We start from the raw sequence: 15099 nt of genomic DNA on the forward strand, positions 1-15099 counted from the left end.
TGTAGATGATGTATGAGAGTAGATATTTTTAATACTTTGTTCTACTTTTGTCCGGGACGGTTATAAAGTTAAGAAGATATTTGCTGTTGATGGAAAAGATGTTGGTTTAGAGGTATTGTCGATTTATGAACTTGCGTAATGTGAGTCGTATTTTTGTGGTGGGCCAGCGCATTCCCACCTCGGATGTATAAAAGGTAGAATTGTCGTTAATTCGTAAGATATTAATTATGTTTAAATGTGTTCTATAAGTCGTATGATAGCCGTTGTATTTCACAAATGTCGTGTTGAAAACTCTGTGACAACCTCATCGATTGTTTTGTTCCGGCATAATACAACCAGATACCATAGGCATAAACTTGGTATGTCCGGCATACATACAGGGATAATCTATACGAATAGAGTTACGAATAGAGTTAGTGTAGATGCAAATGGTGAGTTTGTGGTAGGATTCAAGCACTTACGATACAGTACAAATGGACAAATACGCGTAAAGAGCTACTGAATAGCCAAGACGGCCGTGGAATAGCCCTGCAGATGACAACTAAAAGTGTCGTTTCCCACCAGGTGGCTCTGTTATCAACTTGTGCGAATGCATGAACGAAATTAGAACAGGTTCTATTTTCCGTTCACGCGTTCATGCATTTGTACATTTTGGGGTGGTTACGCGGTGAATTTTTCCGTTCATTCTCACGTTCATACATTTAGACATTAACCCGTACGGGTTAATGCACCGTGTAACCAGGCCTTTACACTATATTGACCATCAGTCATGCGTCAGTCTAGCGTTGCGTTAACCTACCCCGTGAACGAGCCAAGTTTACGCTACGGACTTAGACCTAAAAACATTTTTTTACGGTTAATAACCAAAATAGCCAACAACTGAATGCGTATAATTTTTATCTCATCAATATTTTCTCATTTAATTTATAAAAAATCAAGTATGATTAAAACGTTACAGCCGCTCTTTATTTATAAATGGGGCAACTAAACTATAAGTTCATTGAATGTTAGGCGGTACAAAGTTCGCCGGGTCAGCTAGTACAAATATAAAAAAAACATTTAAAATGGCGGGAAAATCATTGCCAGAAAACAAATGATTTAAGTCAATACAAACACTACATCAATAAATAGAATATCATACATGGAGTGCCAAATTTATAACATTTACATCCCCCCCCAATTTTTTAAAATCTTTTTTGACATTGAAAAGTAAGCCTCAAGGCCTTCAAAGTGATCAAGTTGTAAAATTAAGGATAAATGTTACAGTAGACTCGTTATTATGAGGTTCACGGGACTGAAAAACCGGAAGTTCGTAAGAACGTTTATTATAGGAATCGTCGAAAAAACTGCATAATATACGCGATTAAATTATGTGCCAATATGAAAAAACAAGAAAATTCATTTCAGTTTCTCAATAATGAATGTGGCATGATGCAATCGAGGTTTGATATCTTCCTGAATACAGTAAGTCCTCAATATACGAAATAGATGTTTCAAGACCTTGTTCGTAAGTTGATAAACCTAAAGTAAAGCTGCCGAGAGTTGTCTGATGACAGGCAGAGAGGTCTAGTTCGGGGTAGAGTGCACGGTTGCCAGGTAAGAAAGCAAAATGCCTACATCACTTGTAAACAAAAAGGTTCGGGAAAGAAAGGAGCTGCAAGGGACAACGAGCATGAAGGACCTAAAGGAAGAATCCCTTGTTTTGGAGATTCGAAGAAAGAGTTTATTTTGGTAGTTAAGGCTTGTTTCGATGCTTCATATGCACGTGAAAACATTTTATGACTGGGCGAGGGTGTGAGGTGCATTTTGGGGCAGTGATCGACAGCGAACTGTGCTGGCGAAGGGTTCTCTGCTCCTTCTTTTGTGCTGCCATCGGACGACTCTTGCCAGCCGGACTGTATGCAAGGCATCGAGGATTACGGTTATCCTGCAGAATGCAACACTGCATCACAATGGGGAACATGCATGAAATTCGTTCATCATACTAGTAAGTCTCATTGAAAAGACAATTTTCTCACGAGTCCAAATATATAAGCCAAAACTCTCCTATTACTCCACAAACGTTATTAGATGCTAATTAAAAGTGCTCAAATATGGCATTAAGTCACGTGATCTGAAATGCCTTCTGATGTCATCGTATGGTACACCATTCAATTCGCTAAGAGAGTAGAGCGGTAGAGCCTTAAAGCAAGATATCATAGTAAAAATCATTGTCGAGCTTTGTAGTAATTCATTAAAGGACAAAATGACTTGAGGGCAGGCGTGCACTAGCACAACCACGACAGATCTCTGTCCCACACCTTCCGACCAGAGCATGACCACACCCATGATAGCAAAACACATTCACCGTCCACTTGCTCAGTCCGTATGCTCGGGTCGGAGTCAGTGCACGGCGCGCCATTACAAAATGTGTAATTTCTGGCCGCAACGACCGCTGAGTCGGAGACGACCAAATTCAAAAATTTTGGTCGGACGACTCGGGTCCAACCAACGAGTCACACTTGGCCTAGTGCGCGTTGCTCCATTTGTTGCAATGCTAAAACTGGTCGTGTGCCACAGGTCGTGGTCGCTCTAGTGCGCGCCTGCCCTAAGAAGGATTTAAGAATGCACAATACAACAGTTTACTTTTGGTGGACTCCTTTATGGAGGATGATTTTCTGAAAAAAAACAGTGATTACTTCGTAACTACAGCGATGTGTGGAGTAGAAGCAAGTAGGTATATAATTATACGATTAATAAAAATTATAATACAAACTTTTTTAAATATTTCTTTACTTATTACCCAGTAAGATTTAATAGAACCATTGCCAGCTGAAAATTCATCTTTTGTGTTTACTTAGTTACCTAGCAATCAGAGCTTACATAGTTTTCCCAATCGGCTGGATTTGAGATCCAAATAACCGTTAAAAGGTATTAAAAAGTATTTGATGGACACGAAAATAAATTTCAAGTACTATGCACACTGCATTTACTCGATTTCCTGTTTTTGAACCGAGATCCACGGCAAAAAAAGAGTCTACACTAGGTTTTGCATTGACATGCAGCGGACGTATTGGGTATCACAGTAATACATATTGAGTTTACCTTACTAAAAGCCTCATATTTCTCGTATATTCCTTATTTTTCACCGTGTTTTAATCGTAATCAGTATTTATTCTCATAAATAGCCACCTACCTAAACATTTAATCCTACAATAAACAGACTCATAGGTACATTTTTAGGGTTGTTTACAAAGTGAAATAAGTGATACATCCTAAAGGTGGCCATACGTGAAAATCTGGTGTTTCAATAAAACCCTTCGGTAACCATGATTCAAGAGTGCACTTCCGTTGAGAAATATCCCGTTGACAAGGTAGATAAAGTATTTAACTCCATTCTATAGGTCATCAACCACTTTCTTCTCCTATTTTGGTCCATTGGGACACAAGTAAAAACCTTCTCCGGGGAGAAAATAAGATATATTTGAGCTACAGGGCACTGTACACGATTTATATGGTTTTCTTACGCTTTTCTATTGAGTATTGATGCTGCAATACACTTGTTACATCAAGCAAATGATGTAGGTGTGTAACGTAGACGACAATCTGCAATCAACTTATTTTCGTTTAATTTTTCCAAATGTCCCCAAACAATCCCCTTTATTTGTTTCAACAATGCCTCGGCAAATATTCACAATTTGCCGTTTGAGGTTAAAACAGCAATTATTTTCTCCAAATTTGCATTTGAGCCCTTGCATAGACCGATTTTCTATCCACTTCCTCAGTCTGTCATCAGTGGATACCATCCCGTGACGTCACGGTCCGATGATGTCATGTTTTCAAGCAGCTGATGAAGATTTATTTTTGAAGGCTCATAACTCAGCTTAAAAACATTATTCATCCACGAAATTTTTGGCGAGTACATTTGAGGTAGGGACCTTTTTATTCTAATACTTAAAAAAAAAAACTGTGCACGTTCCCCATTGTGTGCTAACTCACGATTATGACGTACTGTGACTATTAACCTGTTATTGTCCTTCAAAACTATGCATTTTTCTACGCTTGATATGCGATTACTGTTTGCAGTATAAATGCCGTGGGATGCCAACTAGTAGCAGTAAATTTAGAGCACCCTACGGAGTTAAAAACCCCGCACGATCTTTTCCATGTTCACCTCTGAGGTACCGACGTGATGGCGCATTGCTTACGAGTAAGAAAAGCATACCGGAACATTTTTAAAATACATCATTAAGGGAGAAACTCACCTGCCTGCAACATGTTTTTGACCTAAGGTTTCAGATGACTGACTCACGCTGAAAACCAAGGCCACTCAGTTCCCCTAAGACTTGCGACCGGCAAAGTGGAGGGGGGGAAGATAAGAAGTTTGTGTAAGAGAGACACCACCATTTTCAGCTACAATTTCTGGGAAAAAAGGTGTGCCTCTTACAGGTGCTCATATGGTACATTCGTTGATGAAAACACATTATGCGGATGTCATGGAAGGAATCATCGGGAGTGTTGTGATTGTGAACTCATGTGACATACTTTATGGTTTCTAATATCAAATTTTTGGGTATCTTTTCATATCCATAAATTCAACGAATTTCGAGTAATTAACGATTATGTATTTCCATTGAATTTGCGACTCCTACAACGTTTGGTAACTTACAACACATCCGCCGTGAATTTGCATTCCCTCAACACACGATTTTAAATTTTTAGGAATTTTTTTTTGCCACTTCCCGACGTGGTATGGACACCAAATTCAGGTGAGTGACGTCTTTCTCGTGCCCCTACGTGCCGCTACCAGGAGAACGCAGAATATTTTATTTTAACGGGTGACACCGTCGAAAAACCTTGCTTGCACTACAGCTACAGAGCCGAAATTTTTATCGAAGGTAAACGATGCCGCGTTATACGGGAAAAGCAAATAAAATCCCCGGATAATCCCCTGCGACCCCCCCAAAAAAATAAAAATTACCTAATAAGTCGTATATTTCTTGTACCATTCACCCCAGTTGCATCGTTTTTATTGATTCGGAATGGGAATTGTGTAGGCTATATTTACATTTCATGTTCAATTATCCATGCCCATTTACTCACCCGCAGTAAAACTTCAAATTTTTAAATGTACATTTCTTAACGAAATAGCAGTGGCATTTCGATAGTCCTGGGGCATGGACACCTAAACGCGATTTTTTAAAACCAATTTCTCATAAGGTACGGCCACGAATTTCGAGCGAGTAATGCCTTATTACAGCACCTATGCACCGCTATGTGGATAACACAGAATTTGTAATCTATATGTGAGTAATAGGGCAAAATTCATTGTTCCCCTAACGCTAGAGTGCTGGAATTTTTATTATAGGTAGGCAAACAAATTTTATGCAGGAAAACCCCTCGAAATTTTACGTGGCTTCCTAGAGGAGCAGCGAAAAAAATATTTTTCTCTGTAAATAGCATGTTTCTTTGTTGTTTTCGCATATTTTAGCAGTAATTCCCTTCTCATATGACTCATCGCTAAGTAATTTCTTAGGATGATTGTGACCGTAGTCAGTATTCTCACAAAAAACCCCTGGAAACCCCCAGGACCGCCTTAAAAACATCGTCATAAGCTAAAATGCCACAATCATGGCTAGCATGCGTCTACATTCTCCAACATTATCCCCCGGCAGCCTTTGTAAACGATAGGGGATAGCCGGTAGTGCGCACTGCTTGGTGAGGGGTGAAAACCCGGGTGGCGAAGCTCCCCCAGCTCCAGGAACGACGGACGCACTCCGAGGAGTCAGAGGCATGGAAAAGCTCCGAGAACCCTCGGGAGGCGAATCCGCCCCTACACGCGGACAACCCGAACGGGTGTCTGACGAGGGGGGAGGGCGACGATAACCCCTGGGCGGCAAAGCCGCCCACAGGCGAGAAACGGCGCAGCCGTTCCGAGGAGTCGACGGCTCGGGGGGACACCGGTAAACCTTGAGCGGCGAAGCCGCCACGTCACGAGGAAGGGCGATGCCGTTCCCAGGAGTCGACGACTCGGGGGGACTCAGGTAACCCTTGGGCGGCAAAGCCGCCCTACACGATGAACGGCGAAGCCGTTCTGAGGAACTAGCGGGTCTCTGTCACAGGCCTACCTCAATATCTGGGCGGCGAAGCCGACCCCTGACGAGGAACGGCAAAGCCGTTCCGAGGAGTCGCGGGTGGGACAGCGAAGCCGTCCGGTGGGGGCAGCCGGCGAAGCTGAATGCGGGGGGTTTTAGGGGGCGTAGCCCCTTAACGAGCGCGCGCAGCGCAGCGAGTCTATATTATATACAACCCGATGTGTGACAGATATCTCACTCATTCACTCACTGATTCACGTATACAAATTCCCGACCACTTCCGGACGTGCTGGGAAGACGAAATTTTTACCTTGGGTGGAGAAAAATTATTGATCGGGGGAAAAAATCCAAAAACTCGAAAAAGTCAATCGGTTTTCGAGATATATTATAAATTAATTAATTATTATTAAAGGCCAAATTAACATTGGAGCCTTATGGGACTAAAACGTTTTCCATTCATTGCCTACTTTCAAATGTCACCGGAACATGAAATTTCATTGACGGAAACTAGATTTTTTGATGTGAAAAACTTGGCCATATTTTGATTATAAGTATTTTTTATAATTTTTTTAAATTTCCAATGCTTTTCTTACGGGACTATCTTTGGATTTTTTTAAAACCAACTTTCAATCATTGTAGGAATCACTCCTTCACGTATGAGATACTAGATTTTTTGGTTGATTTTTTGGTGTGGTATTCTTTGCAATATTTTGATATTAAGTATTTTTTTTAACTTTTTAAAATTTCCAATGCTTTTCTTATGGGCCGAACATTGGAATTTTTTTGACCTATTTGCAATAATCGTAGGATAAATTCCTTTAAATGCAAGATAGTAGATTTTTTACTTAATTTTTTGGCTACCTTATATTTTCCATCAGTCGAACGAATTACGAGTAATTAAATACAATCGATTTTCCATTGAAATCGCGACTCCTACAACGTTTGGTAACTTACAACACATCCCCCGTTAAGTTTGCATTCCCCCAACACACAATTTTAGATATTTCGGATTTTTTTTTTGCCATTTCCCGACAAGGTAGGGACACCAAATTCACGTGAGTGATGTCTTTCACGTGCCCCTGCATGCCGCTACCCAATGAACACAGAATATTTAATTATAACGCGTGACACCGTCGAAAAACCATGCTTGCACTACAGCTAAAGAGCCGAAATTTTTTTTGAAGGTAAACGATGCCGCGTTATACGGGAAAAGCACTTTAAGTCCCCCGAAAACCCCATGTGACCCCCCCAAAAAAATAAAAATTACCTAATAAGTCGCATATTTCGTGTACCATTCATCCCAGCTGTATCGTTTTTATTGATTCGGAATGGGAATTGTGTCGGCTATATTTGCCCGTCATGTTCAATTATCCATGCCCATTTACACACCCGCATTATAACTTCCAAATTTTAAATGTACATTTCTTAACTAAATAGTAGAGGAGAAATGATAGTCCTGGCGCATGGACACCTAAACGAGATTTTTTAAAACCACTTCCCCATAAGGTACGGCTATGAAATTCGCGTGAGTAATGCCTTATTAGAGCGCCTATCCACCGCTATGTGGAGAACATAGAATTTGTAATCTAAATGTGAGTAATAGGGGAAAATTCTTTGTTCCCCTAAAGCTAGAGCACTGGAATTTTTATTGTAGGTAGGCAAACAAATTTTATGCAGGAAAACCCCTCGAAATTTCACGTGGCTCCCTAGAAGACCAGAGAAAAGTTATTTCTTTCTGTAAAAAGCATGTTTTCAGCGCGGCGAGTTATGTTGTTTAATCCTCACCATTCTCCCCTTCCCACCATTATCCAACTACCCAGATCGAAGGACCTCTAAATCAAGACCGATTTTAAAAGATTTGCTAAAAAAAACAGGAGGATTAATTAACACTTTGGGGTGCTTCAGGTGGTACATCACCGGCAGAAATTCTATATTTTACTAACGCAAGAGAATGACCTTAAAAGCAAAGCATGTCTTTCGAATTCTTGAAATCTTCTCTTTCAGATCTGTAGATTTCACACTAAATATGACAGAAGTTGACTAAGATTCCAAACCAAAAATAAACCCTATTAAGAAGACTTACAAATAAAACAGAATAGCAAATTATACTATCTTTTTTTTAAGGAAGTACCAACTGTACATATTCCAGCATATATTCCTATTGATTACAGGCAGATCATTTTCCAACTACCTTATTTATTAAATATTTTTCAGCTTTAAAAAAAGTTATTGAGTTATCTCCATGCACTATTTTAATTTCTACATCTCATAATGAATCAGAATCTGGAAACCAAACATAAAACCAAAATACAGTGTGGATATTGTATTTACTTCGTTGGATATTCATAAAATAATTATTTAAAACAAACATGTATGGGAAAATTAAAGATATTTTTCTGCTACGAAAGTGATACGGAATAAAGGAAATACGCACCTTAAAAGTATCACAATTTATATTTAATGCAAAGAGCAGGGTTCCCACTCTAACTACATTTTAAAATTCACGGTTTTTTCCAGGTTTTCACGGTCTAAATGTCATCAAATTCACGGTTTGTAGATAGGGCATTTTAGGCAGAAATATTGATCACGTAACAATCATCGGCCGCACGTTAACTTAAAATGTAACAAACGTGACAGATGCCTTGAATCCAAACGCAGCAATGACAGTGCTATCTCTCATGACGTCACCTATCGTTAGCAAATTTCATGTCCGGCTAAAAGGGTATGAGTGGGAAAATGAAGAGAGCAGGGTGGCAGGGAAGTGAAGAAGTGCCCAATTTTTTGCCAGGATTAACGTCTTCCAATCGCAGGATGAAGGTCAATGTGCTGTCATGGCACACGCGGACCAATTAATAGTTGCGCTTTCGAATACACGTGTGCAGGTAAATGCGTGGACATTGCCTGCACGTGAATGACCTTGAAACGTGATTGAAATATCGTTTTTTTCTTTCAACCCGTCTATCTTTGTTCTACAATCAAGTTTGAGAGATTTTTAAGGTTTTATGACTACCTGAAAGGGTTTCACACAATTTCTTGAACTATGAATTCATGGGAGTAGGGGGATGAGAGAATACTATTCTTAAGTTATGAATTCTCTATAAAAGTAAAACTTCCTATGATCAAATTACGGAGAGTCACTATAGCATCTTGAGCAGCCTTCTCAGAAAATGTATCGTATAAGCGTGTGTAAGAGGCGCAATTTTGAGCATCGGATCTATGAAGAAAAAAAATTTGCGGCATTTTTTTAATACTATCGCGCGGTGTTGCAGACGTACGCCTGGAATTTCGACAGTTATCGAACTTTCCTCTTTCAATCTTAATTGAAAGAGGAAATTTTGATAACTGCGGCGGTAATAGCGGTATAAGAGGGAGTAGAAAGAGTTCCGATCCTCTCTTCGCATACGCCGTTGCTCTATGATACTTGTCCTACTCACGAGCAATTTTTTTTAAATGCTCTCGCAGGAGTATTGCAATAGAATTGCAGCCGTGGAAAATTTTTAGTCAAAACACGACAGGCATTTAGCATGAACCTTCCCAAGAGCTTGGACAACAATCGGGGCAATCTCAGCGCCGTAGGATAATAACAACGTCGTAGATTTAATGGAACCACACTCGGCCCTCCATCAGCCAATGCCTCTGCCATTTTTTTTCCTTTCCGAGACCCCACAGGAAAATAGGAAAACACCAAGTTACAGGGGAACAATCGAAACGTGTTTCATCCCTACCCCGTCTCACCAACTGACCTTGATCGATCTCCCATTTTATGGAGGCCAAATGCAAGGTGAGTCATCTACTGAGCCTGAAGATATCTCGATAGCTTTCAATAATTGCATGACACGCACGAGGTTCAAAAAAAGAAAGAGATCTAACGCGACGCATATCTGACAGAATTTAAGTTTTTTCAGCTCTAATTGTTTAACGCCAAGATTTATAGTTACAACAAGGCAACTAATATTCAAAATAGTCCAAACAGGACAATTTCGGAAGAAACAAGCGTAGCATCAGCGCATTCAAACACGACGAGACGGACTGGAAACTTTAGGCAATGCAAATTGCGTATATCACATTGCTGCGCCTTCGCCCCTTCGCTTTGAAGGCAACGACGTCACATGCAAGATCGGATGTGTTCTTCCCGTGCTCCTTCGCTCATAGCCTCGTACGGCCTCGTACAGGGTCCCAGCAGAGAGATGGTGGGGTAAGGACCGTCTCATGAGCCAATGGCCTCGTAGCTTGAAATACGGAGGGGAGGGAGCGCGCTCCTTCCCCTCTGTATTTCGTTGCTTGCTTCGAAGACGGAGGGATCGCGCTCCTTCCCCTGGACCTCTCCTTCCGCGCTCTTCACTTATAAGCATTTCTGATTTCTTCCATCCACAATTTAGTCCAACAATGAACACACTCCTTCGAATACTCGTTAACACCAATATAATTTTCAGTTGCATTCATCCTCATATTAGCGTCTGAAGATGATTTTTGGAAAATCAGGTCCTCAGCGTAATGGAAATTACTCGGCAAGACAGATATTGACTATTAACCAGGTATGTCCTTCAAAAATACGCGTTTCTTTACGTTTGATTACCAATTACTATATGCAGTATAAATGCCGCGGGATGCCCACTCGTGGCAGTAAATTTAGCGCGCCCTCCAGAGCGAAAAACCCTGCGCGATCTTCCATGTTCATCTCTGGGGTACCGATGTGACAGTGCGATGCTTACAAGAAAAGCAAACAGGAGCATTTTAAAAATACGTCACTAAGGGAGAAACTCCCCTGCCTGCCGCTTGTTTTTGACCTAAGATTACAGTTGACTGAATCACACTGAAAACCAAGGCCACTCAGTTCCCCTTAGACTTGCGACCGGTGAAGGGGAGGGGGGAAGATAAGAAGTTTGTGTAAGAGGCGCACCCTCATTTTCGGCTGCCATTTCTGGGAAAAAAGGTGCGCCTCTTACACGCGCTTACACGGTACTTTGACATAAGATGCAAGACCTTGCATTTCCACAACATGATGAGTGTCAACTAATTAGAGCTAAGTCATCACAATCTAGGGCAACTGCACAGATTTGTTTGTTCCAGGGTGAGTCAACTATAAAAATGTAATTATTACATGATTAGTAATCGTGTTCTTGGTTCATAGACAAACAAAGGACAAAATTACCTTTTGTGTAAGTGGACGTTATTAAATTGCCTTCACTGCTCATCTCAGCCACCAGGAAACAACCCCTTGGCTGATCATCTGCCGCACTCTTAAGGGCACTTACTGATCCAGGTCCAGCAATTGCATGGCAAGTGATGAAATGTGCCCATTTAGCAATCCTTAAAGGACCATGATTATACTGCAAAGCGACTGTATGACCAATATCTGAGAACTTCCTGAAAATGTTCATAACATCGATACAATTGGCAAGATTTTAAATAGGTAACAACAAAATATAACACACAGAAAGAAAGCCTTCATGCATTGAAAATTAAATATTAATTTTTTTAGGAAATAGTAATAGAAAGAGTACTAAGATTTGATGGATAATTCTGTTGGTACTGCATTAATGCTGCTCCCAAGTGAGAAAATGACTGAAGCGCTACCAATAATAGATTTTGAGGGGAGGATCATTTGGAAACATTTCAGGGGTATTTGTACCACCCTTCCTTTCACTCCTTCAACGGCTCAATTAAGCATAATATCTCAATTAAGAATTGATGCTCACAGTAAGCATGAAACATAATTAACAACAAAACAATCACGATAAAGTTACAAAAATGAAGAAAATATTAACTTCTATCCACAAAATTAATACACACAATTTCAGTTAAGAATACAATATATATTTATCCTGACATAATTCTCAGGCTACTAACCAGGTTAATGGCTTCATTTCCACCATTCTGCCAATAACCTGGCTCAGAGAAGAATTCCTAAATATTATTCACAGGAAAATACTTAAATTTATCTTCAAAATAACCTAAAAAACATGGTAAGATGACAATTGTGGTAGTGATAGTAGTAAGAACATAAGGATTTGAGGCATTTAAATATACACACATTTACATTTTTTCCCATAAAAACATACAATAAAGAGCACTCTAACCTCACAGCTCCCAGTATTCATAAAAATTGATACTTTTAGTTCATTAGCTTAATACATGCCTAAAGAGATTAAAAATAAATTCAATAGATTTAATGAAATTTCCGCATTGATAAATGCTCATGTTCACAAAAAATTGTTCATAAATTTTTCTGGAATGCATACATCATGTCTCAAGTCAGCTGAAACTTTTATTTCATTATCTATAAACTAAAAGACTGTTGACTTTCATCCTAAAATTTCTTCAAAATAACCTAAAAATCATGAGGGCGGAAATTTCCATGGCCCTGAAAATGCCAAACCACACAAAGCAAACATCAGCAGAAAAGAGTAAGCCACCTTCTGTGTACTACAGAGGAACAAGACAATAAAAGTTATGCCAGCTGATAAGGGAAACGCAACCGTCTTGATGAACTCTGAAGATTACCACCAAAAAATACTGGATATTCTATAGGACCAGGCATACCGGAAAATTCCCCGCGATCCCACAGACTCCATCACCTGGAAAACGATTGCTTTGATCAAGAGTTGTGGCCTTCCCAAGGATACCGCTAAGAATCTGCATTCTCCAGCACCCGCACCTCCAAGACTCTACGGTTTGCCAAAGATCCACAAGGGCGTGCCTCTGAGGCCAATCGTAAGCGCCATTGGATCACCCACCTATAATCTCACAAAATTTCTCACGAGCATCCTATCACTGCATGTAGGCCACTGTGATCACCACATCAAAAATTCATCAGAGTTTGTGAAGACCCTTGCAGATATCCAACTTGGGGAAGAAGACATAATGATAAGCCTTGATATAGTGTTCCTGTTCACCCGAGTGCCTCCACGGGATACATTGCGTCTGCTGGAATCCAAGTTGGAAAGTGACACGGTGCAACTCTTTCATCACGCATTAACACCTTGAGTGCGGCATGACGTGATATCACGTCATGGTGCGCTATCCCCTGGTGCTGATGACGTGATATCACGTCATGCGTACCCCGAGGGTTCCGGCCCTCCGTAAGGGCTCGGTTCAGTTCTATTATGACATTTTGCCCCCCTAAGTTGCTCAGCAGGGATCTAGCAGCGCATTTGTGAACACCGTTTCAAGCAACCTTTCCTGGGAGGATCGGGAGAAATTTTTTCTTTTATCTTAAGGTAAGCCAATTTCCATTCATTTTCCCCCCTGTATTTTATGCTATTATTTTTATTACTTTTTATTAATACGTGAGTATGACAAATTTTATTTGAGTTTTATATTACAAATGATAAGTATTTACTATCTGGAACTTAATTATGCGTGTTTATTGATTTTTTATTCTGTTTTAATAATGTTTAGCAAGAGTATAGATATTTTTTCCATCCTTCCTTTTTCTTCTTGTTGCGAGCCTAGTATTTTTCGAACCGTTATTGTCTGATGTTAATAAATTTTATTCAATCAATACATTAAGTACTGTGATTAGTTAAACTTTAATGTAAATTTGAAAATGCTGTTACATTTTTTTTATGCAACGTTACATATCTCTAACTTTTGCACCCTTCCTTTGTTTGTCAGTGCAACTCCTGAGCAGGGAGGGGATCGACAAGCGGCAATGTTACGAGAGTGAAGGAAGTTATTTACGGAAAAAGTGTAAGTTATTTATAATATTTATTGTTGATATATGTATATTATGCACCTATAAACATTCTTATTATAATTGCAAATAACTGTTTGCACATTATCCCATGGATTGGCGATGAAGTGCTAAGGAGTTGCTTTATAAAAATGCTTTTATTTTCTCGATAACTGTGAAATCAATGGCTTATGGGTGCTTTCAATCCTTTGTCTCGCCATTGTGAATATTTAGTTCCTAAACATAGTTTTACTTTAGTAGAGCTGTTTGTAGCATTTCAGCTTTGGCCAATTTCACCGAGAGTGTTTACTTTGATCCTGTTATTTATCGGAATTTTTACAAAAAAATACAATGTATTTATTCCAGATGGTACGGAAGCGAGGAGTAAAACGGAAAATTTTTCATGCTGGCCGGTAGTCGATGCCGCCTGAAAGAGGTGAAATTCTATATTCATCAGCTTTTGCAGATGATCAGCAGTCTTCGACCTTCCATCAGGACCTGCAGCCTTCGACGTCGAGGGAGGAAACCTCCGCAAGGACACAAACATTTCCTTCTTAACTCTCTGCCTTCTCTAGACGAATGTACACGAAGAAGGGGGAGCTCCTGGAAGAGAGCGGGATCAGGCATTCTCTGAGGACTCCGAGCTAGAAATTAGAGAGGAGGAGGGTGGGGAGGAGGTTGAACCCTCACAGTCAGGTACTCCGTTGCCTCCTCCTACGCTAGATCCCTTTATGTCAATCACTGGCCCATCCACTTTGTCCTATTCTTTCCGGAACCCTCTAACAATACCGTCAGTCCTTCTCCATCCGAACGTCCTTCGCGGTAGACCCGTAGTTCAGTGACCCCTCAAAATATCACTTTCATAGAAAACCCAGCTCTCAGCACTCCACCCCCTTCCAACGACCCAAGTGTTTTTGCGTCTCTTCCCAGACACCCTCTTTCGTATACAGACATACTTTCTCATAATCTTCGAAAGAATAGGTTAGGAATTGGAAACAATTGACCTATGAAGAGTTTTACCTTCATCGGCCTAATATTTCACAAGGTAAGTATTCCTATAACCAATATATCTGACTAATGGAGCATTGCTATCTTGTTTGACCTGCTTTGCTTTCGAAAATACACGAGTCGTGATTGATTCTTTAGCATTCTTCAAGCCCAACATTTTTCACCGAAGACCGGCCCAAACGATTCAGAGCCTGAGTAATTCCTCTTAAAAAATTCGTCCCTTTTAGATTCCTTTCACCTCTCCATTGATTCCCTAATAATTCCTTCCCGAAAGCTATGCACGCTTTTTCATTTATCGTGAACCCACCGGAAATATTTCCCTCATAAATTCTGTCTTTCTGT

At 40.1% G+C, this 15099-nt stretch overlaps 1 protein-coding gene across 1 annotated transcript in view; it reads right to left on the minus strand.

Moving 5' to 3' along the window:
* Positions 1–15099, minus strand: part of LOC124171788 (uridine 5'-monophosphate synthase) — a 53890-nt gene that overhangs the window by 2513 nt on the left and 36278 nt on the right. Inside the window, exon 6 of the mRNA XM_046551110.1 lies at positions 11227–11441. Within this exon, the coding sequence (XP_046407066.1) occupies positions 11227–11441 (215 nt within the window). The remainder of the gene's footprint in view (positions 1–11226; positions 11442–15099) is intronic.

Source organism: Ischnura elegans, chromosome 1 (assembly GCF_921293095.1).
Source record: "Ischnura elegans chromosome 1, ioIscEleg1.1, whole genome shotgun sequence".
Taxonomy (NCBI): Eukaryota; Metazoa; Arthropoda; class Insecta; order Odonata; family Coenagrionidae; genus Ischnura; species Ischnura elegans.